Source organism: Cyanistes caeruleus, chromosome 26, assembly GCF_971803275.1.
Source record: "Cyanistes caeruleus chromosome 26, bCyaCae1.hap1.1, whole genome shotgun sequence".
Taxonomy (NCBI): domain Eukaryota; kingdom Metazoa; phylum Chordata; class Aves; order Passeriformes; family Paridae; genus Cyanistes; species Cyanistes caeruleus.
Genome location: NC_141726.1, coordinates 2,966,233 through 2,989,134, shown reverse-complemented (window position 1 = coordinate 2,989,134; position 22,902 = coordinate 2,966,233). Strand labels below are relative to the sequence as shown.

Sequence of the window (22,902 nt, the reverse complement as noted above, 5' to 3'; positions counted from 1 at the left end):
AGTAAACAGAGAATGAGTCAGGAGAGAACCAGAAGGAGAGAGCAGGGCCCTGGTGGGGTGCTCAGGGGATCCCTGCCCTGCTGCTGGTGGCACAGGGGGTGATGGGCCCACAGGACAGACCCACCATCTTCAAAATAAATAAGGCGAAAGAGTTGGGGCTACTGGCTCAGCTGGGGTGGTGCAGGAACTGGTCTGTGTTAGTGTTCATGAGGCCCTGCCTGGCCACAGAGCCTTGGTGAGGCGCAGGCAGGACGTAATGCCCGACATGGCCAGGGAGGTTCATGTCCAGCCCCCTGTCCCCACAAAGCCACTGCTGGGGTGGCCCAGCTTGGACCCCATCCCCTTCCCCAGCCCGGGGCAAGAAAAGGCAACAACACGCTACAAACATCTGCCACTGGCTCCCTGACCACGCCTGCTGTGCTGCAGGAGCTGGGCCCAGAGAGCAGTGCAGCCCCAGAGAGCTGGGCAGCCCCCCCAGCTCCAACCCTCCTGGCTCACAGGGATGGCAGGAGGGTGATGCCAGGGTTGGGAGCAGCCAGGAACAGGGAAGGAGGCAGCTGAAGAAGGTGCTGCCTTGAGCAGGAGCCCTGGCCAGGGCACTGGGAGCCCAGGGAGCACTGTGTGAGAACAGTTCATCTGGCAAGACAGGCATCCAGTTCATAAATGAGGCTCAGAAACAATTGTCCCTGTTCTCAGCACAGGCCAAAGCTCTTCCAGTGGCACCAGGTAACAAACCAGGATGTCCTTCCCCTGCTTTGGCATGAGAGCAGAGGCAGAGGTTTGGGCTGGGATGGCAAGAAAAGCTGGGAACAAATACAGTAGAGACTTCAGCCAGCCCCTCCAATCTCTAGGTGGATTATTTTGGGAAGCTTTTCACATTATAACTCATATATTACATCTGTACCACAACTGAGGGGGGAAATGCTAAATCAGAATTAATGCAACTGTAACTGCACCTGGGATATGCTACTGAAAAATAAGATTAAATCATAGATCCTTATAAACTAAAAGAATCAATGAGAGGTGGGAGAGGGAGCAGGGGCCCTAGTGGGCCAAGTCCTGTGAAAACTTTGAACTGGGGACAGGATCCGATCCCTGCAGGCAGAGCTGCCCGGACGACTCCTCAACTCCTGCCTGAGGCGGTGGCCAGGATCTCCGGTCACAGGGGTGGCCACACAGGACTGGCCAGCGTGGCCAGACCAGGCATGCAAGGACAGAAACATATTTGATGCAGATGAAGGGAAGTGGGAGGTTTCAAGAAATTCTGCCTTTCGAGAAACCCTGATAAATCCAAGCTTATTCAAACCACACGGAGTGGGCGCCACGGGCCAGCTCCGCGCTGCACAGCCAGGGCTCTGTGCCAGCAGCTTCACCCTTGGAAGTCTCCTCCTTTCCCACGGGCTTTGCTCGATCCAGAGAACAGCATGGTTAAAAAGACAAGAGAGGTAGATTACAGTCATGATTAAAAGCAGATTAGTCATCTAGGCTTCGATTTTAAAAAACAGATTCCAGAAGATGCCAAGAGGTTGCTGCTTCCAAAACTAGCTTTTCCAAAAGTCTTCTCCCTCCGGAGCAGGTGTGAGTGCGTGTCCCTGGACAGAGCTTGGGATTGCTACATTATTCCCCGTCGTGGGACACTGATATTGCTGTACGCTGGAGCAGGTGAGGTGAGGGCAGACTGCAGGGTGGTGCTCGTGCTCTTGGGGTATGGGAAGCTACTTCCGGAGGTACCTCTGGGCCAGGATGGCTGCATCCAAAGGGTTCATGGGCTGCGCATCGTGGCCCAGGCGCCGCACCGGCGGGATGTTCCCGAACTGCCGTTTCTGCAGGAAGCTCTTGGCCTCATGCAAGGTGTTCTTCTCCTCAGCCAAGAGCAGCTGCTGCCTCATGTAGTTCTCAAACTCATACTGGGAACACTCCTCTGTCACCTTCACCTGCAGAGACCGACTTGTCAGAGGTGTGCCTGGCAGCCCCACGGGATAACTGGGATCCTAATGCAGGAAAGGGATGCTGGGCATGCAGGCAAGACTCCTCGTGAGCTGGCAGTGCCACCAGGACACAGCTCTGGCCACCACAGCCACTCTGTCCTGACCTGGCTCATTCCAACCCTGGCAGCACTGAGGCTGCAGCTGCCTGAGCCCTGTCCCTGTGGCACCGCCACAGATCCTGCATGGCTGTCCCTGGGCAGCCAGGCCATGGCCAGCACTTCTAGCATGAAACATACTGGCAGGAAAACAGGATGTTTGCTCCCATGGCAGAGCTCACTGGGAGCCAGAGCCAACACTGCTGCCTCCTCCCAGCATTCCCAGCTGTGTGTGAGGGAATGAGCGCTGCTGGGTGCGGAGTGAGCTGCTCTCATCAGCTCCGGGGCTGAGCTCACTTCCTGGCAGCTCAGCCAGCTGGATGTGCCTCCTGGTCCCAGCAGCATCGGCCTTTCCTTCCATTGCACAACATGAGGGACTCGGCTGCGTCCTCCCCGCCCTCCCCTTCCCAACTTGGGGACACAACGGGTGCCATCACAGATAGACTGGCACAGAAAAGCAGTTCTGTGGAAAGCAGGGAAACCTACCTCCTGGGGGTTTTCGGGATTAGCCACTTGGTCATCTATGTCTGGCACCACCTGCAAAGGGCCACTCAGCGAGGACATGGACTGCCTGGAGGAGAGCATAGCATTGGGATCCAGAGCATGGCACTGGCTCACCCAGCCCCAGGGTGATCCCACTGGGATGGCCATGCCTGCTGTAAGCATTTGCACAGGCCTCCCCAGCTGTATCCATCAGCACAAAGTGGTGGACACATGGGATTTAAAGGCTTACTGCAGTTCCCAGACCCTCCTCTGGTGAGGTGAGCCAGCCACAGCTGGAACAACACAGCCTGCGGCCAGAGACAGCGTGTCCTGTCTCTCCCCTTGCACATACCAGGACGCTATGATGGAGCTGAGGGAATCCAGCACTTCAGAAGCCGTCAGCCGCTGCTGCGGGTCCAGGACCAGCAGTTTCCGGATCAAGCACACAGTGTTTTCTGAGACCCGGCCATCCCTGGGAGAGACAGCATGTGGTGAGCCTGGGGTGGGCAGAGTGGTGGCAGGATGGACATGCTGAGAGCACAGGCCAGGAGCTACAGGAGCCACCACTGCTCTGAGCCTGCCTCACCTTCCCCACAAGCTGTCCCAGCCCTGCTCCTGCTTCCTAGTGTCTACTGCACACAGCCTGTTGTCAGTACTGCTGTGACTCTTGGGGTGCTGAGGGGAGCTCCTCCAGCTGTCCCAGTAAGGCCCAGTGAGCCCCAGCATGGCCAGGCAGGAAGGGCAGGCTGTACTCACTCAGGGATGGTGTACTCGGCAGCCTTGATTTTGCGGAAGAGCTCCTGAGGTATGCTGTCGTAGAAGGGGAACTGGCCATAGAGCATGGTGAAGAGCACCACCCCCAAGGCCCACATGTCGCTGGGCTTCCCACGGTATGGCCGGCCTGTGAGGAGAGGGCACACACAGCCTCAAAACACTGGAAAGCACAGCCTTGGCAACCCCCCTCACCTCCCACAGCAGAGGCGTTGAGCAACCCCCACATGGGACCCTTTTTCTAACCATTAACCAAAACACTTGAGACTTCCCATAACATGACACCAAAACTATCCAAGCCGCATACTCTGCGAGTTAGCAAATTGTCCATCTCCACACAAGTGTCCTCCTGTTCCCTATGGAGCAGGATTATCCCTGCTGTGAACCAAGGGCATCAGGTAGTTGGAACTGCTGTGCTGGAGTTCCTGGGTCAGTGTCCCTTGCACAGAGCCACCCAGCTTGCAAGTCTGTGCCAAGGGAGAGGGAATTCAAGGACCAGGGAGCACAGGGTAGAAGAAGGCAGGAAAGAAGTCTAGGAAAGATAAACCTGAGCCATGGAGAAGGGACTCTGTGGGATGGATGTAGCACACAGCCACTGAAGCCAGATGTAAAGCCACAGAGTGTGAAGGAAGGTGCTTTCCTGTACAAAGACATTTACACAGACACTAGACAAACCCTAACCGAAGGCTGCTGCAGCCCCAGGATTCACCTCATGGAAATGCTGCTTCTAAACCCCTTTGGTCACAATAATCAGCACTCAGCAGCATGGACAGGGTCACAAAATAAAACCCCAGTGGTACAGCAGCACACAGGACTCAGGGAGAGACTTCCTCTGACTCATACAGTGAGTCACTGCTGCAGCATTTGGTATTTGTACTAATTATTCTTTGCTTTATATGTTCAGAAAAAGGCACCTCTCCCTACTCCTCCAACTTTTCCTGCTGTGACATTTCAGCAGTCATCCTTCAGCAGAGACAGTTTCTCCTGGAGACCCACAACAATGATTAATTCCTCAGGCGTTCCAGCTTCCCCCTGCTCAGGAGCACCGGCAATACAGAGGGATGTGCCAAGCCTGAAGGTGGTGGTGATGCCTGGAATATCCTCAAGTAACTTCCCCCTTGATACTGGGAACTGCAGACTGAGGAATTTTGGGAGAGCGTTTTGGAGAGCACAGGATGGGCCCCACAGGAAGGGTTTTTGGCAGACACTGGATCTGGGGTGCAGCACAATGACAGCGAGAGCCAGGCTGGGCAGAGCAGGATGAGTCCTGAGCTAAGGCTGCATCTTGCAGGGTCTAAAACAGTCTCAGATGTTAGAGATCAGCCAAGACAGCCTGTTCAGTGCCCCATGGCCCACAAGAGAGCCCTTAAAAGAAACATGAGAAGAAGTAGATGATCTACCCTGGAGGCCTGGGTAGATCAGCACCCAGGAGCAGTAAGGAGCAACTTCCTGTAGACCCTTTCAGCCACTTAAGCCACAGCTGCTCCAAGCGCCTGCAGAGCAGTTGGCTTTTATCATCCATCTGGTCACAAAGGCCTCAGGATATCCTGCAGAACAGGACAGGCTTGCAAAAACCCCAGGATCCACTTCCTCGCTTGGCTTTGCTCCCTTCCTGGCCAGCCTCAAATCTGCCTGGCAGATCATGATGGAAGAGCTCAGCTACATTTACAGCTGCTGCCTGCAAACCTGGCAAAAAACCTCTTGAGGGGAGTCCACTAGAGCTGGATCTTCCAGGACTGCCTCCCTCTGAGGGCATTTCTGCAGTACAGCTGCTTGGAACAAGTAACTCATGTGTTACTGCCCAATATCTGGATCTACAAGAGGGAGGGGCTTTGTATGCACAGTCCTACCTGTACGTGCACACTTCAACACTCATCTGGCTCACCTGCATGAGAAGAAAAAAACCCCCAAATGATGCCTGTGTCACTACACTGACAACCAGGACCATCCCTGCTTGCTCAAAAGCTGGTACAGGAGCACAGAATGACCAAGCTGGAAGAGACCTTCAAGATCGAGTCCAACCCAGCCCTAATACCTCAACTAGACCATGGCACAAAGTGCCACATCCAGTCTTTTATAAACTCACCAGTGATGGTGACTCCACTACCTCCTGGGGCAGACCATTCCAGTACTTTATCACTTTTTCCATAAAAAACTTTTTCCTAATATCCAACTTCTACTTTCCTTGGTGCAGCTTAAGACTGTGTCCTCTTGTTCTGTCAGCTGCTGCCTGGAGAAAGAGACCAACCCCCATCTGACCACAACCACCTTTCAGGAGGTTAAAGAGAATGATAAGGTCACTTCTGAGTCTCCTTTTCTCCAGGCTAAACAACCCCAACTCCCTCCATCGTTCCTCACAGGGCTTGTGTTCCAAGCCCCTCACCAGCCTCGTTGCCTCCTCTGGACACGCTCAAGAGTCTCAACGTCCTTCCTAAACTGAGGGGCCTGAACTGGACACAGCACTCGAGGTGTGGCCTCACCAGTGCTAAATACAGGGGGAGAATGATCTCTCTGCTCCTGCCGGCCACACTATTCCTGATCCAGGCCAGGATGCCGTTGGCCTTCTTGGCCACCAGGGCACACTGCTGGCTCATGTTCAGTGCCTGTCACCAGTACCCCCAGGTCCCTTTCTGCCTGGGCACTGTGCAGCCACACTGTCCCCTAGCTTATAACATTGCAGAGGTTGTTGTGGACAAAATGCAGGGCTCAGCACTTGGACTTGTTAACTTCATCTTATTGGATTCTGCCCATCTATCCAACTGTTCCAGGTCTCTCTACAGGCCCTCCTATCTTCCAACAGATGGATGCATGCTCCCAGCTTAGTGTCATCTGCAAATTTACTCATGGTAGACTTAATACCCTCATCCATGTCATCAATAAAAATATTGAACAGAACTGGCCCCAGTACAGACCCCTGAGGGACACCACTGGTGACTGGCTGCCAGCTGGATTCAGCACTGTTCATAACCATTCTCTTAACCCAGCAAAGAGTGCTCCTGTCCAAGCCTGGGCTGCCAGCTTTTCCAGGAGTGTGCTGTGGGAGAGAGTGTCAAAGGCCTTGCTGAAGTCCAAACAGACAACATCCACAGCCTTTCCTTCAGCCACCAGGCAGTTACCTGGTCATAAAAGGAGATCAGGTTGGTCAAACACAACCTGCCCCCCACTAAACCCATGCTGGCTGGATCTGCTACCCTGGCCAGCTTCCAGTCATCTGGAACCTCACCAGTGAGCCAGGACAGTTGGTAAATGATGGAGAGAGGCTTCAAAAGCTCATCTGCCAGCCCCCTCATCACCCTGGGACAGATTCCATTTGATCCCATAGATTTATGAACAGAGCAGAGATGAGACCTCATGGAGAGAAACCTCCTGAAGCAATTGGACAGAAAGCACAGCTGTTCCTGAAGGTCCCATGCACTGGGAACAGTTAAAGGTAGGACACCAGGGAAAGCTGCTCTGTGCTAGAGCCAGACTCTGCTCAAAGACTCTGCACAGGCCAGGCTGCTGGAAGGGAATCCAGGCCAGACTGCTCTGGCCTGATGTCATCATTCCTTTAATTTTAAGTAACTCCTCTCTGTTGGTCCAGAAGCTGCCCAGAAGGTCACTAGTTCTCTCCTGTAAGTAGCAGCAGTTGGAGGAACTGGTGCTCTTAATGCACAGCTGAAACACTCTTGACATCCTGGTGGGATTTGGACTGGCTGCCCCTTGGGCCCAGGGTTTTACCTGCAGCTTAAGGGAAGCCTCAGGAACTGAATTCAGACACTGGAAACAGAACGTGTTGTCTGTAGTCAGACTCATTTGGGAAAAGCCAGATTTGAATTAGCTTTGAAGTTCAGACAGGCCTTAAGAAAAAAGTCAGGATCACTCCTTCCTTCCAACTTTCCCAGCTGGAAAACCAGACCAAGTCTTCTAACTGGACCTTAATTAAGAGGCTCTCATGAAAGTACATATGGGAACACAAAGGTGGTTTTATTTATTGTCAGGAGGCACAAATGAATGCCATGAGTGTCAAGGAGAATTCCTACCACTGAGCACGTCTGGGCTGATGTAGGCAGGGCTCCCACGCTGGTCCTTCAGTAGGTCATCCTCGCTCACCAGGTGCTTTCCCAGGCAGAAGTTGGTGATGGTGATCCGGTGAGTCCTGGGGAGAAGCACAAGGTGTCAGGGAACAAAGGCCATCCTGCACAGGCCATGCAGCACAGACAGCAAGTTGACTCCAGAACAGAGACTGTGCCTGTGGGGCTTTCTAGGAAGCTTGAAGTGCTGAGAGAAGACATACAGAGCTGTAAAATGAATTCCATCCCAAAGGGGAGGGATTCCATGCCTGCCAGCATGGCTTGCAAAGCACTCACAGGGCAAATAAAAGCATCTGTGACAATGCCTGGGTGGCCTGTGTTGGCATGGCTGTAAGAACAGGGTGAACCTGGCTCATATTGCAGCCACAATGGTGCCTTGGCCAATCTCCCAGGAGCATCCCAGCCTGCAGCACCAGAGCTGCAGGATCTGCCCCAGCTGTTGCCTGACCACTGGAGGGCATGAGTGTCAACAGAGTTGTGGTTTATTTTAACTGCTGACATCTTCTCCACGCAGAATTTTCTGGGAGCTAAGGGAAAACACCCTGTGGAAGCTGCCCCGTGTCTGGCCCCTGAGCACTGTGTGTTTACAATCACCAGAGGAGCTACAGGAGTTGTGATCAGACGCAGCACAACCACGTCTGTGTCACTCAAGAGTCCCACACAGCAGCCTCGTGGCAGTTCTACTTGATCCACAGGACTGCTCTCCACATACAGGTGTGCACTACACAAAGCCTGATTAACACCCAAAAACCTCACACAGAAATGGGAGAGCTGCAGGTACACAAAATTTCTTCATTAGTTCACCCCTTCTTCCCTATGGTACTGCCAGCTCCCATTAACATTTTTTTCCAGTACAAGTGAGCTAATTACAAAACTATTGTTCCATTAATCTTCCCTGTCATTCAGATAATTTGGATTTTAACTTATAATGTAAAAGGTGCGAGTACAAAAACACTGTCTGGAAGATTTCTTGAAAAGTATTTCACAACTAGAGCCTGAGTGAATGGATTAAGTCAGTCACAATAACCAAGAAACATTTCCAGCCAGTCTCACAGACAAACGAAATACAACCAAGTGTGGGCTGGCCATGGGGAACTGGTTATTAAAACAGACAGACTGGTGTTTAAGAAGTGTTAGCTTCAACTGTCAGGAGACTTTCCTGGCTGAATAACAAGCTGCAGGATTTGTTAAAGATTTAAAAGACTAAGTGTTCTATAGGACACTAAAATGTTCAGGGTTGCTTGGTTCTGTTTAGTCCCTGAAATTTGATCTAATCTGTAATCACCCTACTCTTCCTGCACTGGCTAATGGGGAAACCTGAGAAGCTTTAATGTCTGTGGGAGCTCCAGGTGGGACGTGCCTGCCAGGCCCTTGCAGTGCCACCTTGTTACCTTTATTCCCTGCCCTGAGAAGGCACCTGGTTCTTTGTGAGCAGGGCTGGAACAGAACAAACGGTTCTACTCAGCCCCACCGGCTGCTCCTCTCCATGGAGATCACTCTTACACCTCTCCCACCCTTCCCTGTGACTCACTGCTGCACAGGCTGCAGCTTTCCCTCACCAAGGCTGAGTAAAAAGCAAAAGCAGAGTTGTAACACAAAGAGTGATTCTGGCAAGTATGTTCAAAGCTTCAAATACCTCTTCCTGCTAGTGGGGCCCTGGGTGTAGCCCCATCGGTGGGGTGCTCCCCTGCACTGAGTGCCCAGAAAAGAAGGGAAGTTCATGAATCCTTTAAAGCACCAACCTTTGTCTGCATCTTCCAGCAAGGATGAGAATCAAAGCAGCAAGAAGAGATTTATCCTACTGCAGCTCTACAGAAACAACTTGAAACAACTTAGAGGTGGCCCTGAGAAGCAGCAGCTGCTGCATGTGGGGGGGGGGGGGGGGCAGGGGGAACCAAGAAGTTCAAGCTCTGTAGATAAAACCCCTTTCCTTTCAGTGTTAGGGAGGAGAAAGCAGCAAGCTGTGAGCCCAGCAAACCTACAAGCTTTGTAGACTCAAAGCCTGGAGAACCCCAGCCTTCCCGCTTTTTATTCATTCCACAGAAACCCAGAGAGTGTGAAAAGGATGAATTCCACTCATTCTTCAAGTTAGTGCAAAATATTTAGTCAGTAATGTAATCTTGGAGGAGAGAACAGAGGATCTGAGCTGAACTAGGCTGCCAGCTAAAGTACACAGACCCCAAGACACTGAGCAGCTCCAAAGAGTCACCAAGCAGAGCCAGGCCACCACCCCCTGCCCTGAGCTCCTGTCCCTCTCTGGGCTGATCCTTCCAGGTCTGCACCAACATCCAGCACCTGCCAGGCTCCAGAGGCTCCTGTCAAACCAGCAGTGGAACAAGGGAGCCATTTCATACACAAATACATACTGGACAGAAGTGCTTTTGTTTAGATAAGTCAATATTTCACTGCAGTCAGATCTAACACTGCTGTGATTGTAGGACAGCCAGCAGGGCTGGGAATGCCTTTAGCATGATGGAGGGTGAATGATGGAACAGAAACAACCATCATATTTTTTTGGTTCTTTTTAATATCTATTAAATCAGTATTTCTCTTGCAGGTTACTAAATTATTATAAAATTCAGTTTTCAGCAGTTGAATTCAAAAAGAAGACCTGACAAATGGCCACTAAGCTGGGTAGGAAAAGTGAACTACCTAGGCAGGGTTAACTTAATTTTTGGAGATTAATTTATATAACTTTGAACTGGATTTGTGTTTTTGCACAGCCTGCTTCCCTTTCCCTCAACCTCCAGCACCAGAGCACTCAACAAGTGCTGCCTTTATCCGTGTTTGTATTAGAAATCTGCTTCAAGGAAGAAACAAGACTACTGACAGGCCAGCAGCTCTCCAGCACGCTTACCTTTTGTTTAGCACCATGTTTCCTAGTTTCAAGTCTCTGTGCACAATATTTTTCTGTAAAAAGTACAGGAGTATTACATGAGCAAAAGTCTGTTTGTTGTAGAAGTATAAATTTCATACTTGCATAATAGCACTAAAAGAAATCATGGCATCTGTACTCTCTGAAATAAACAAGGTCAAGGTTTCAGGCCAGGTTCCAACCTGAGTACTTTGTGCCCTTCACTTTTGATTGTGATCAGGACAGAACAAGCACATTTGCTACTTTGAACACAAAGACAGACTTAGTGTACCTAAGAGACCTGAAACTGAAGTAGCCAGGTTTAGTTAGAGCAATCTGATAAAGCATTCCTTTACCAGAGCCATGCTGCACTGCTGTGCCAAGGCAAGACATGTCTCCTGTGTCACAGGGGAACAAGTCAAACATCAGCAGAATCCATTTTTATTACAATAGTTTCTAGCCCGGTAACCTGGCCATTGTCTGCCCCAGGAAGTTTTGAAGCATCTGCTATTCTAATGTGGGAAAACTCTGCCCCCCAGCACTGGAAGGGAGCTCTCTTTCCAAGCTCTCACCTTGTGTAATGCTTCTACCACTCGTACCACATCATAAAATATCACCACAGTCTCCCGCTCGCTGAGTCTCTTCTCTTTAATGACATAATGCTGCAGATTGATCAGATCTGCTGTTTTGTCACTGAAATCATGAGCACAGAGACAGTCCAACACCAGGCAAATGCGCTTCTTCATCTTTCTGACCATCCTGTTGGCTTCAAGATCTTCTATGATTTCACAAGCTCGGTCCTGCAGGGAGGCAAACACAGCAGCAACCCCTCAGGGAAGCTCCAGGGCACATGCACAGAGCCTGGCAGAATAAATAACTGGATAACTGGGGAGTGATCTCAAAATGAGCAAATGCAGTCACAGTGATTGGCCTTTGTCCCAAGGCAGGACTTCAAAAAGACACAGGAGCTCTACTTAACAAATCACAGAATCCCAGACTGGCTTGGAGGGAACTTAAAGCTCATCTCACTCCATCCCCTGAAATGGGCAGGGACACTTTCCACTATTCCAGATTACTCCAAATCCCGTCCAACCTGGCCTTGAACAATTCCAGGGATGGGACAGCCACAGATTCTCTGGGCAATCTGTGCCAGGGTCACCCTCACCCTCACTGGGAAGAACTTTTCCGAGGAGGAGTGCAGAAGGCAGAGGAAGTCTCTGCTGTGTGGCTCTGTGTGCATATCAGCTCTAAGGCTCTTTATGCACACAGACACCTTGCTGAACCCAGGACAGTTCTGCAGTGGAGAAGCCTTTGGGAACACACGGTTCATATGAAGAACAAAAACCTCAAGGCACAATTAACAGTTCTTCCATGACAGTAAACAATACACAGTTGAGCTGGACATTTGGCTTATTTAAGATTTAGTACAGATGGTCTCAAGTGAAAAGTGTGTTGGCAAAATATAACCAGCAAATCAGGCAATACCAACACCCAAAGCAGTAATTGCTATCAGCCCCTCTCATCAGTGAACAGCCCTAAAGGCACTAACAGCCACACAATCCACTCACACCAAAGTTGACCAGCACAGTGACTGGTTTAACTTGCTAAAACAGTTTCTTGGCTATTTGTCCCCTCTTAAAAGTTATAAACAGTACAGAGACCAGAAAGCACAAATTTAATTCTAAAAGGTGCTAATTAATTTGCCAATGAAATAGCTGTTGTTCTGTTTGAAGGGGGAGTGCTGAGTGCCTGTCCCATTGGTGAATGCTCTCACATTTCCCAAAATCCTGCTGTACTCTCCAGAGCTCCTGTTTGAAGCAGCAGTGGTTAACCTCAGAGTGCTGCAACTTGGACACACAAGAGCAGGGTCAGCACGAACTGTACATCAAACAAAAGCAGCTCAATCCATCAGCAATCCCTAGCATTGCCCCAGCCTGGATGGTGACCAGGTGTACCTGGAAGAGCCCGTGATGATGGACCACTCCTTCCTGGTTGTGGAGCAGGGAAAGAAGAGAATACTCCGTGTGCAGCAGCATCTTGCCCTGTCGCTCCTCCTGGGTTTCTATTCCTTTATCACCTCTTTCTTCTAAAGTGAGAATCTTCAGGAAAAGGGAAAATGTCTTTACAGTTCCCAGAGGCACACAAATGCCCCAGCCCTCTCTCAGTTTTGGCATTCCCATGTGTTTAACAGCGGGTGGAACTGCTCTGATGGTTGTGTCCTTGCCACAGGCCTGTCTGAAGTCAGCACCATCCATGCAGAATGGACAGCAGCAGCTTCATTAATGTGGAAAGGTGGCTGTTTGCAAACATCCCAGGTGCTTTTTCCCTCCTGGAGCTGCCCCATTGAGGTACAGTTCCAAGGGCTCTGGGAGAGCAGCACAGCAGCAGAGGCCTCATCTCAGGCCTGATCCGGACACAGATCTGTACCTAGCAGCACTGCCCTGCCAAGGGGGAGCTGCAGCAGCTGTGTCCCGCTGCACTGGTTCAGCCCACACCACTCATTCCCTGCCCAAGTGCTTCTGCACAAGAGCTGGAGAGCTCTGAAGGTCTGGGAGCCTGCAGTTTGCTTACCTTGAGCTGATAAAAGTCATCTGTCCCATCCTTTCTTGCCAAACACTGAACAATACTTGGCACAGGGGAGTTACCTAAACGTGGACCTACAGCACAAAACAGAAACAGACTTGTTTTCCCTCCAGCAGCAGTGACTAACCCAGATTACATCAGCTGTCACCACCTAAATTTGCTTTCACCAAGTTCCCTTTTTTGCAGGAGCTTGGGTGCATTTTCACAAATCTAAAGCAAAAAATAAAGAGGTCCTGAACTCTGAAATCTTCTGGGACAATGTTTCATTTGTTCCCTGGAGAAACATTTATCAAAGCCCACACATGGCCCAGATGATTGCAGAAATCCTAATTTCTGCATGCCTGAACCACACATCTCTTACATTCACAGCAACACCCATGGCAAATGTTACTGCCACACCTGGGAACACAGCTGCCACCTCTGTAGGGATGGCTCAGGGGTGTCCAAATTAGCCTAGACTGCAGGTTAACATACAGTGTCCACTCCTCACTTTAAATCAGTCAGCTCTAATTGATTATCCATTGGTTTCCAATGTGAAGTCCATAATTTTTGGCAGTTTATATAAGCCATTCTGAACCAACAACTATTCTAGCAACTCTCCAGAGCTGGCAGAGTGGCCTTGCCTTGGTATATACCACTTTGAGTGACCACTAGTGAATTATTAAGTTGCCCCCATGCTGATGTGACAATACATTCCAGGTCAGCAGGGTCGAACACCTCCCCAAAGCTCTAATCAAAAATTAGAATGAATGAATTAATTAATTTAGTCTTCAACAAAGCTTAAGAATGGAGTTTAAAAAAAAATAATTAAAAAAACAACTGAAAAACTCAAGGGGGTAAAATCAAGATCTCGTATTTCTCTCCCAAGCCCTGCCTGCCTTGCTGCATTGGCATCCCACATCTCTTCAGCTTGGCCCGCTGCATGAACTCCCAGGCTGCTGCTCTGCACATCCAGTGACCTGCACTCTCGGGTAAGACACCGAGTTACACACCTGCTTCCCCTCATTTCACAGTGCCTTTTATTTTCAGTTTTGCCACCAGCAGCCACCCTGCCAACTGCAGAGCCCCCTCCCTGCTTACCCAGGATGAAAGGACCTGCTCTTTTGGCGTTATTCCCCGAAATCCCCGCGCACAGAGCCTTTGCCTTAGCGGATGTTTCCCCGGCTCCTCTGTCTGATGCACGCCGCTTCATCCTTGGCTCTTGAAAGAGAAGATAGATCACATCTGATGAGCCACAGAGTTATTTTCTCCTGTTACCCCTAATTTCTGCTGGAAGGCTCTCACCTACAGATGCACTGGTGGCTCTGCCTACTTGTGTGTCTACACACAGCCCTGGCTCCCTGCTGACAGACCAGGGGTGGGCTGCAGGCTCAGAGCAGTTCTCAAGGCATAAATCAGCCTCCTAATTCAGGGCAACATTTCCTACAACAGTTGTTTGAGAGACATAGTGGGAACAAGTCAAGATAATTAAAGCTTGTTTTACAGCAAAAACAAGTTTGCAAATTAACATATTCCAAAAGCTCTGAAAGAAGATGCCCAAGTTAGCCCTGTGTATGGGTGTCTGCTGCTGCTGCAGCCTTTTGGGGGTTCCTCCACAGAGGATCCACATGAGGCATCACAGCCACCCACTGAGTCCCTCAGAGACTCCAGTCTGCTCCTCAAACAGCCAAGAATGCACAAAACTGACCACAAAAATTAGTATCTTTCACCTTTCCCAACAAGGGCATAGAAAACAAGCACAATAGTTATTGTGAGATTCAGTTCAGTGAAAAATGTATTTTTAGCCTTGAAAAAAGTCCCCTCTCTTTGTACCTTGTTAGGCTCTGACCTTATTACATCTCCATCTACCTACATTCAGTGCAGCTGGAATTTGGAGTCCAGCACATGTCACCTGAGCCTCTACGTGCAGGAATCAATGATGTTTTTAGAACTAACTTACTAAATGCTCCAATGGACAAGGCAACACTGGTGACAACACGTGTGTTTGCCTGCACAACCACTATGGGCAAAAACCCATTTGATCTATTAAATGTGAATCTCATTGTTGACATCCAGGAATTTATTCAAGGTCCACACATCACCACTATTCAGCATCAACAACTAAAAACTCGACTACCTCATCCTTATTCAGGTAGTGCAAAAAGTCTGATTTTCAACATCCATTTTCTGCTGCTTAAAAATCTAAAGAGAATTTGCACAGCCAAGACCTAAAGAGACAAATAAATTCACAGTTTATCAGCAAAACACTTCCTTCTCTAAAGAAGAGTGCTGTTTCAGTTTAGCTGGAAAAGCATCTCTCAGGTGAGCTGCTGGGTGTGGTCTGAGCTCTCCACCTCCATCAGCTCCAGACAATGGAATCTTTGCTCCCAGTACACTTCCTCTTCATCTCTAGCTTTTGGAAAATAGTTTCAAAGACTTTCACAAACATCTTCGCATTCAATGTCTGTGCTCTCACTTTTTAAAGATACTTTGGGGGGTAGGTGAGAGGAGGAATCAAGCACAGCTCCATTTCCTTACTCAAACACAATCCCAGGAGTTCTTCCCTAACAGGTCACTAAGACAGGGGAAAATATTTTTTGGGTTGTAAATACTTGTTTTAGAAGATCCCGGGTGTTTCACCACATAAGAGATTGATAAATCACCTCCCTGTGAGTGAAGTTCACCCTCTGGCAGTCCCACCCTTTCTGTGGACACAGGCTGATCTCACTGCATTGATTCATCCAGCAGCACCTGTCTAGGCTCAGCACTAGCCAGGAGATAAAGGGAGAAGTCTTGCAGCAGACTTTGCATCCCTGCACTCCTGACTCCCAGCACCTTCACACCTCCACACGGTGTGGAGACACACAGAGCAGTGTCACCATCCCAGTAAGCTGAACAGGACACGGTTCTGAACCCCACATGCTCCTTGCTCTGCTCATTCTGCATCCCTGACTCAACATCGTTATAAACTCCTCCTCTCCCTGGATATCACTACCTTTACTGGAAACATGTGAGTAACATTTCCACTGGAGAAACCCCCTGCACAGGAACTCTGAGGTAAACCCATTGTGCAATCTGGGTTGGACAGGCTTGCTGGTGCAATGGAGTTACTGTAATCAAAACAAGGACTCACGTAGTTCAGCATCAACTGTATTGTTACTCTTCTTCCAAACTAGGTTTTCCAACGTCTCAGGAGGCAGGAGTCATCACCTTGGAGAAGGCTGGATGGGCAAAAGGTCAAGGACTCTGTAATGGGAAATGAGATACACTTGGTGCTGCAGTTCTGGATTATTCTGAGTATGAAAATACAGGATGCACTGAACCTTTACAGCCCAAAACATCTCTCTTTGTTTGGGCAATAAAAGGGCTCTGGAAGTTCAGGCCCTGCACTGCAGGACAAACTCCGATGTCACCCATCTCCAAAGTGATGAAGGTCAGGCCCTTGGAGAAGGGACAAACACGGGCTCCACTTTAACCCCTGCAATGCAGCACCTGCCTGGGATGCCTAACAGCATCTCAAACACACCCAACTGAGCACCAAGAGACTCCATGCCACCACCAGCAGCTTTTTATCATGATAGGAGTTAACAGAACTCGAGTCAGACCAGTATCTGATATCACTGTCCCTGGGATGGAGTGTTTTAAACACAGGTTTGTCCTGGTTCCTTGCAGATCTGTAGGAGGCTCTCTCTCAAGACTGATCCTGCTGATGTTAAAATAATTTTTTTTCTTTTCAGTCTTAAGAACTGGAAAGTCCCACCTCTTTGTGGACAGATGCATCCCCTCCCCCCAAAACCAAACTGAATCAAACCACCCTTCTCCCTTGTCCTGCCATTGGAACAAAAAAAGGTCCCTCACACAGACAAAGTTACAAGTCCAGCACAGTTTCTTATACTTTTAAAAACCTTATTTTTTTATATAGAAATTTATACTTAATTTTGATGTGGCACATGGAATGAATCAAACAGCTCACTGGAGAAGCCAGTCCAAAGCCTCTCACTGTGCTAGTTATGGCTTTAATAGAATTATGAATCAATTAATTTGGAGACCTACATGTAATGTTTTTTAATTATGTAGCTTAAGGAAATTGTTTAATTCCTGAATTACTGCATGTCCCAGTGCCCGCTGTAACACAAATGGAAAACATGAGATGAGGAAACTGCCCTTTTCATCCCAGAATAAGGAACAAGCAGGTCCTGCAGTCCAGCAACCACAGCTCAGAGCTGGGGCTGGAAAAGGTATCTTTGGGGCATGAGCAGGATTACTCAGCAGCACAGAGAGCACTCATGGCTCCAGAGCAGTTGATCCAGCCACCACTGCACTTTTTGGGGGGGTTCATCTTGCACCAAGGGCACAACACAAGCTCAGTGGTGGTTATACTTCTTGTGTGAGAACTGGGAACCCCAAAAGTGCTCGACTCCACTGCTGTGATGAGCTGACTGTGGATAAGTCAGTGGATGAGCTGGGAACCAGCAGCAGGTGACAGAGCCCAAGAGCTCCTGCTGGAAGTTCAGCACTGCTGATAAGATGCTCCTTCAAGGAGCTCACACCATTCCAGGGACCTGCCTCTGGAGCCCACAGATGGGAGACATCCTGCCACCCACTGCAGCAGCATTTCTGCCCAGCATTCACTCCTGAAGCCAAAAGCATTGGGGATGAAGCTGGAGAGCTGCTCCACAGGTTTTTGTCCCTCTCTGTGCAGCCTTCATGTTTGCAAAAATGAACCAAAAAATGGAATCTGGAATCACATGAAGAGCATCAGGCTGCACCTTTACCCACCCAAGTACCACAGTGGGCAATATTTACCAGTCACTTTAAGCCTGTCTTGTCTCGTGGGAACCTGTGTTGGACATGACATAAAAACCTCCATGAAGAAAACATTAAATGGGTAAAAGCTGGAGCACAGCCCAGCTTCTCACATGGAGCACCAGCAGGTTGGTGTCACTGCAAGGAGCAACTATCCCAGTGTTGCCTCACTCCTTCCTGGGCAAACCCGGCCAGGAATAGCTCAGACCCGAGTCATCAGCACTCCCAGGGACACAGCCTCGGTTCTCATTGGAAAAGTTTCCCTGAGAACAGGCGGAATTTGGATCAGGCAGGCCTGCGGAGGAGTCACTGGCTGGGGGATTAAAGGGAATGTTTGCAGGGCAGATCCCAAGGAAAGCAGGCTGTTTTGTGTATGAAATTTGGTCAAAAACACACCCCTTGTGTCCCAGTTGGTCATCAGAGACCAGAAGTGCACCAAGAAGACATCATCCCACCCTGGGAGCAGGAAAAGGAGAGTCACCCACCAAATGTCTCCAAGAGCTTTTCAGCTTTTCCTCCTCACCAGGCAAAATTTCTGCCCCCCTCATCTACAGCCCACCCTTGTCCTCTTCCTCCCACATCACACACAGCATGATCTAGGGGGGAAATTGAGCAAGAGAGTCATGTGTGGTAACATGTACTGTATTTCATTAAGCTGATGTGCATTTTAATATTTAAATGACCCTTAATCAGGGGAAAGTTACTTTCTGGACATAGTGTCCTTTAAAGTTTCAGTCACAGGACTTTTGTTTTGTTCTTCAGCGCCAAACCAGCTCCCATCCTATCTGCACTGTCCCTCCTCCTGCAGCCAGCTCAGCCTTCCCGACATCATCCCTAAAGATAACGTGCAATACACAGGGGATGCCTCAGCCCTTCCCTGGCTCCTTGCTCATCATCTCACATGGGCATGTGGGGAGAAGGAGCAGGGGCATCAGGATGGGCTCCACTCCTCTCCCTCTGCACAGCAGGGGGGAGATTCCCTCTGAAGGAATGTTAACATTACTGAAGGCTCTGGGAGTTGAACCGCTCTCTAAGAGAAATGATAATATAGATATAAAAAAAGCCCATTGGATGACTCAGTCCAGCCTGTGTTCCGCTGCACTGCCGTTCCAGGAAGGGAAGTCTGCTCCCGAAACGGAGCCCTGAGTCACAGAGTTCTTGGAACCGAGTGGAGACTCATTCAACTTCTTCCCTAAGCAAGAAGTTTAAAAACCAGGAGCAGAGTTTCTCTGCCCACAGGAGTAGGAAGAATCCTGGGGCACCAGCACAGCACAAGGGACTGGGACAGAAGGCACCCAGGGAAGTCTGGACTGGCTGAGCTCTACAAGCTGGGAGACAGGAATACCTCTGGCAGCCTTTGCTAAACCATCCCACTAGAGATCCTCCTTCCTTAGCCCAACCTTCAGATTAGCTGAATCCTGGGCACATGAACAAGGCACAGCCAGCACCTAGGAGCCCCTACAGAAGCCCAGCACACCTTACCTCCACCCACATCCAGCTGAGGTCAGTCTCCAGCTCTTCAGGGACAAAAACAGCTTCCACAGGCCAAGTCACATATCAGGGAAAGCAAATTCCATCCCACCTGCCCCCCCGGCAGCCAGGGAAACTCTGGGTTCCAGTGCGTAATTATGGCACAAGCAACAAGCCAGGCTTCTTCAAGCCCTTCTGATGCATCAACACATGAGATAGCCAAGGACTCATCTCTGGGAGTTCCCTCTTTGGTTACATAAACACCAACCTCAGCTTAACCCTTTTGTGCCAAAGCACAAGCCACATCCACCAGGAAAAATCCCCATTCCAGCTCAACACCGTTACATCAGGAGCCTGGAAATGCAGCTGCAGCACTTGAGGCTGCACTGCTGCCCCAGCACATGAGACCCTGACCCAGTCTGTGCCTGCGGTCAGGCTCAGCTTCCAAACCCCACCAGAGGTGAGGGGTGGGTTGTACTACAAGGTTTTATTTCTCATTTATTGCTTCTGACACTATCAGTATGCCATAAGCCCCTGCAGCAGGACCTCTGTGTGCACAGAGTGCAGTGTGACCCACACACGTGCTGACAGTTCCCAGTGAGGTGTGGCTGCAGTTTCTCACAGTGGTGACTCACCTGCCCCTACCAGGAGACAAACGTGTTGAAGTTACCTGCACACACTGCCAGGCCTACAGTGTGACTACATGCTGACAGAAACTGCACACTCACAAAAAAATATTAACCAAAATAACCTGTTTCATACAGAAAATGAACACAGACACATCAAACCTACTCTGTCCAGCAAGAGCTCCCAGCTGAAGCTCCCAGGCAGGAAGGAGACACACACTGTACCCGCCCAGAGCACCTGAGCATCTGCACAAGTAACACACCTCTGAGCTCAGTGAGCAGCTCAGGCACAATCCCCAGGGCAGTCCTTCTTCATAGTCACAGCATAGTCTGGGTTGGCAAGGACCTTAAATACCCTTCCACCCTCCTGCCATGGGCAAAGAGACTTTTCACTATCCCAGGTTGCTCCAAGCCTCATCCAACTTGGCCTGGAATGTTTCCAGGGATGAGACAGCCACAGTTTCTCTGGGTAACCTGTGCCAGGGCCTCCTCACCCCCCCAGAGAAGAATTTCTCCCTAAAATTCCATCTAACCTTGCCGTCTGTCAGTGTAAAGCCTTTCTCCCTTGCCCTGTCACTTGAGACTATTTAGTCTCTGTCCATCCTTCTTGTAGCCCATGCAGGTAACTGGAAGGGGCAGTTATATCACCCTGAAGGCTCTCTTCTCCAGGCTGAACAACCTGACTTCTCTCATAGCAGAAGTGTTCCAGCTCTCTCATACACTTGGTGCCTCCTCTGAACTCACTCCAACAGGTCAATGTGTTTTCTGTGCTGAATCACAGCACAGCTTGGTGTCTATGAGGCTCCCATTGCCTGTTCCAAGCTCTGTAACATCCTGAGGGTCACAGCCCAGCTGAACTTTGCTTTTAAGGAACACAAGTATGTGATCAAACCCTCAGTATGGATACCACAGAGAAACAATCAAATGATGCAGCACAAGCCCTCCAGCAACAGGGAAATATGTCCTGAATCCTGCCTGCTGCTGGCCCAGGGCTCCATGCCAGCAGATGAGTGCTCCTAGGCCGTCCCTTGGGTCACACCTCACCTGGGTGCCAGGCACCTCACCTGTGTCCCACTGTGTCCCTGCTGCCTCAGAGGAGCTGGCTGTCCCACAGAGGGGTGGAGGCTCAGCCCCACCACATCAGGCAATGGCCTCTGCTCTGACTTCTCCCGCTCCCTCTGGACATGAGATTGCAGCCTGAGACCCTCAGCAAACCTGTTCATACCAGTAGATGTTAAGCCCATACATGAAAGCTCTAAACTAGCAAAGAACTGAATCACTGCACTGGTGCAGCACATTTCAGCACAGCCTAGGCAGAAGGGAGCAGCTGGATGGACACATGAGGAACCCTAGACCCTCCGTGTCATTGGGCAGAGATGCCATCCCCTGGGGTCCCCCCAGCAGTGAGACCTTTCACACCCTCAGTTCTGCAGAGGCAGCAGGCTCCCAAAGGCTACGACCAGAGAGGGACAGCACCCGGCTCTGGGGGTGGGAGGTGTCCCAGCCCCCTGAGACCCTCGGGTAAGCTCCCTTGGGAGTGCAGGGCAGGGTCCGTCCCTGAATCCGACACCTGCTGATATTACTCACCCTCACTCAGAGGCACAACCCTCACCTACTCACTGCTGAAGCACACGAGGCTCCTCCTCGGTACAGAGGTCCCAGAAGTCTAAATTCAAGGGTTCCTGCCCAGACTGGAGGCAAAACCAGCCCTAGTCACGGGCTGTGCCTCCTTCGGCCCCCCAGACCTGCTCCTGTGCTGGCAGCAGCGTCCGGCCCCCCGAGCTGCTGCCGGGCAGAAAGGGACGAACAAGCGATTTACCAAGGGGCCTTTTCAAACCCAGCCCCCCAGCCCGGAGAGCACCGGCAGCACCCAGCCGAGCGGGGCGGCCAAACCCCCGCCGAGCCGCCGGCACCTGGGGGACTCCCCTGGCCCGGCCCCGGTTCCCCCCGCTCTCTCGCGCACCCACGGCTCAGCCCCGACTCCCACCGTTCTCTCCCACCCCTCACTCACCCATGGCCCCGGGCCCGGCCCGGCCCGGCCCAGCCTCTCTCCGCTCCGGCGGCCGCCTGACACCGGAAGTGACGCGCCGCCACCGCCCCCCACCGCCAGCCCGCCCCCTGCCGGCCGCCGGCAGGACGGGGACACGGCGGCGCTGATTGGGCGGCGGCGCTGATTGGGCGGTGATTGGAGGAGAGAGCAGGGGCCGGACGGGTTTTGCGGCGGACTCTGATTGGTTGGGGCGCGCAGCTGAGAGGGAAGCAAGCAGAGGAGGCTGATTGGCTGTGGTGCGATGAACCCGTCGCTGATTGGCCCGGAGCCCGGAGGGTTGGTGAGCACGCGGGAGACTCGAACGCGCCATGATTGGCCAAGGGGCGGGGCTTGTACAGACGGCTCCGCCCAGAGCCCCGCCCAGCGGCACTGGGACCCCCAAGCAAGGACACCCCGGGTTGTGTATCCCCGACAGGGACCCCGTGGGTTTGGACCCCCAGACTGGATACCCCGGGTTGTGTATTCCCGACTGGGACCCCGTGGGTTTGGACCCCCAGACTGGATACCCCGGGTTGTGTATCCCCGACAGGGACCCCGTGGGTTTGGACCCCCAGACTGGATACCCCAGGTTGTGTATTCCCGACTGGGACCCCGTGGGTTTGGACCCCCAGACTGGATACCCCGGGTTGTGTATTCCCGACAGGGACCCCGTGGGTTTTGGACCCCCGGACTGGGACCCCCACGCTGGGATTCTCCGGGCTGGACGCATAGAAGCTCCATGCTCTGAGCCCCGGTCCGAGACCGTTGGTGTTGGAACCCTCTGGGCTGGGCCCCCCAGATGCCCTGTGCTGCTGCCCAGCCCCAGGCCCGTGCAAAGAAGCACCCCCAGGGCACACCCCCCAGCTCCTCTCGCAGAGGACACATGGCTCCGTGTCCCACGGGGTCCCTGTGGGAACAGGCTACAGTGGGCTGCACCTTGGTAGCACCGCAGTTTGTGGTGATGGAGGGGCAGGAAGTAGAGGAGCCGGCAGTGCCAACATTCTGTGTCCTGGGTGAAGCACATTCCTACTTTTTGAGGCAGACAGTGCTGCCCCTTCTCCTGCATGTTCACACCCCTTCACCTCGCTCTCTTCTCACTGAACACTTCCAGAACAGTGGCCCAGCAGGAAGCTGAGCACAGAACC

At 51.2% G+C, this 22,902-nt stretch overlaps 1 protein-coding gene across 2 annotated transcripts; it reads right to left on the bottom strand.

Moving 5' to 3' along the window:
* Window positions 1-839: 839 nt before the first annotated feature.
* On the bottom strand, window positions 840-21,850 carry STK40 (serine/threonine kinase 40). Of its 2 annotated transcripts, none has more exons than XM_023940970.2 (12): window positions 21,740-21,850; window positions 15,960-16,072; window positions 13,928-14,047; window positions 12,836-12,921; window positions 12,220-12,363; window positions 10,837-11,064; window positions 10,268-10,320; window positions 7,360-7,475; window positions 3,323-3,467; window positions 2,919-3,038; window positions 2,570-2,654; window positions 840-1,934 (listed from the first exon to the last, which is right to left on the bottom strand). In XM_023940970.2, exons 3-12 carry the CDS (start codon window positions 14,037-14,039, stop codon window positions 1,716-1,718), a joined length of 1,308 nt encoding a protein of 435 aa, XP_023796738.1. In that variant the 5' UTR covers window positions 14,040-14,047; window positions 15,960-16,072; window positions 21,740-21,850; the 3' UTR covers window positions 840-1,715. The 2 variants fall into 2 exon arrangements, with proteins under 2 accessions (XP_023796738.1, XP_023796739.1); XM_023940971.2 differs by lacking the exon at window positions 21,740-21,850 and adding an exon at window positions 19,115-19,598.
* Window positions 21,851-22,902: the final 1,052 nt, after the last annotated feature.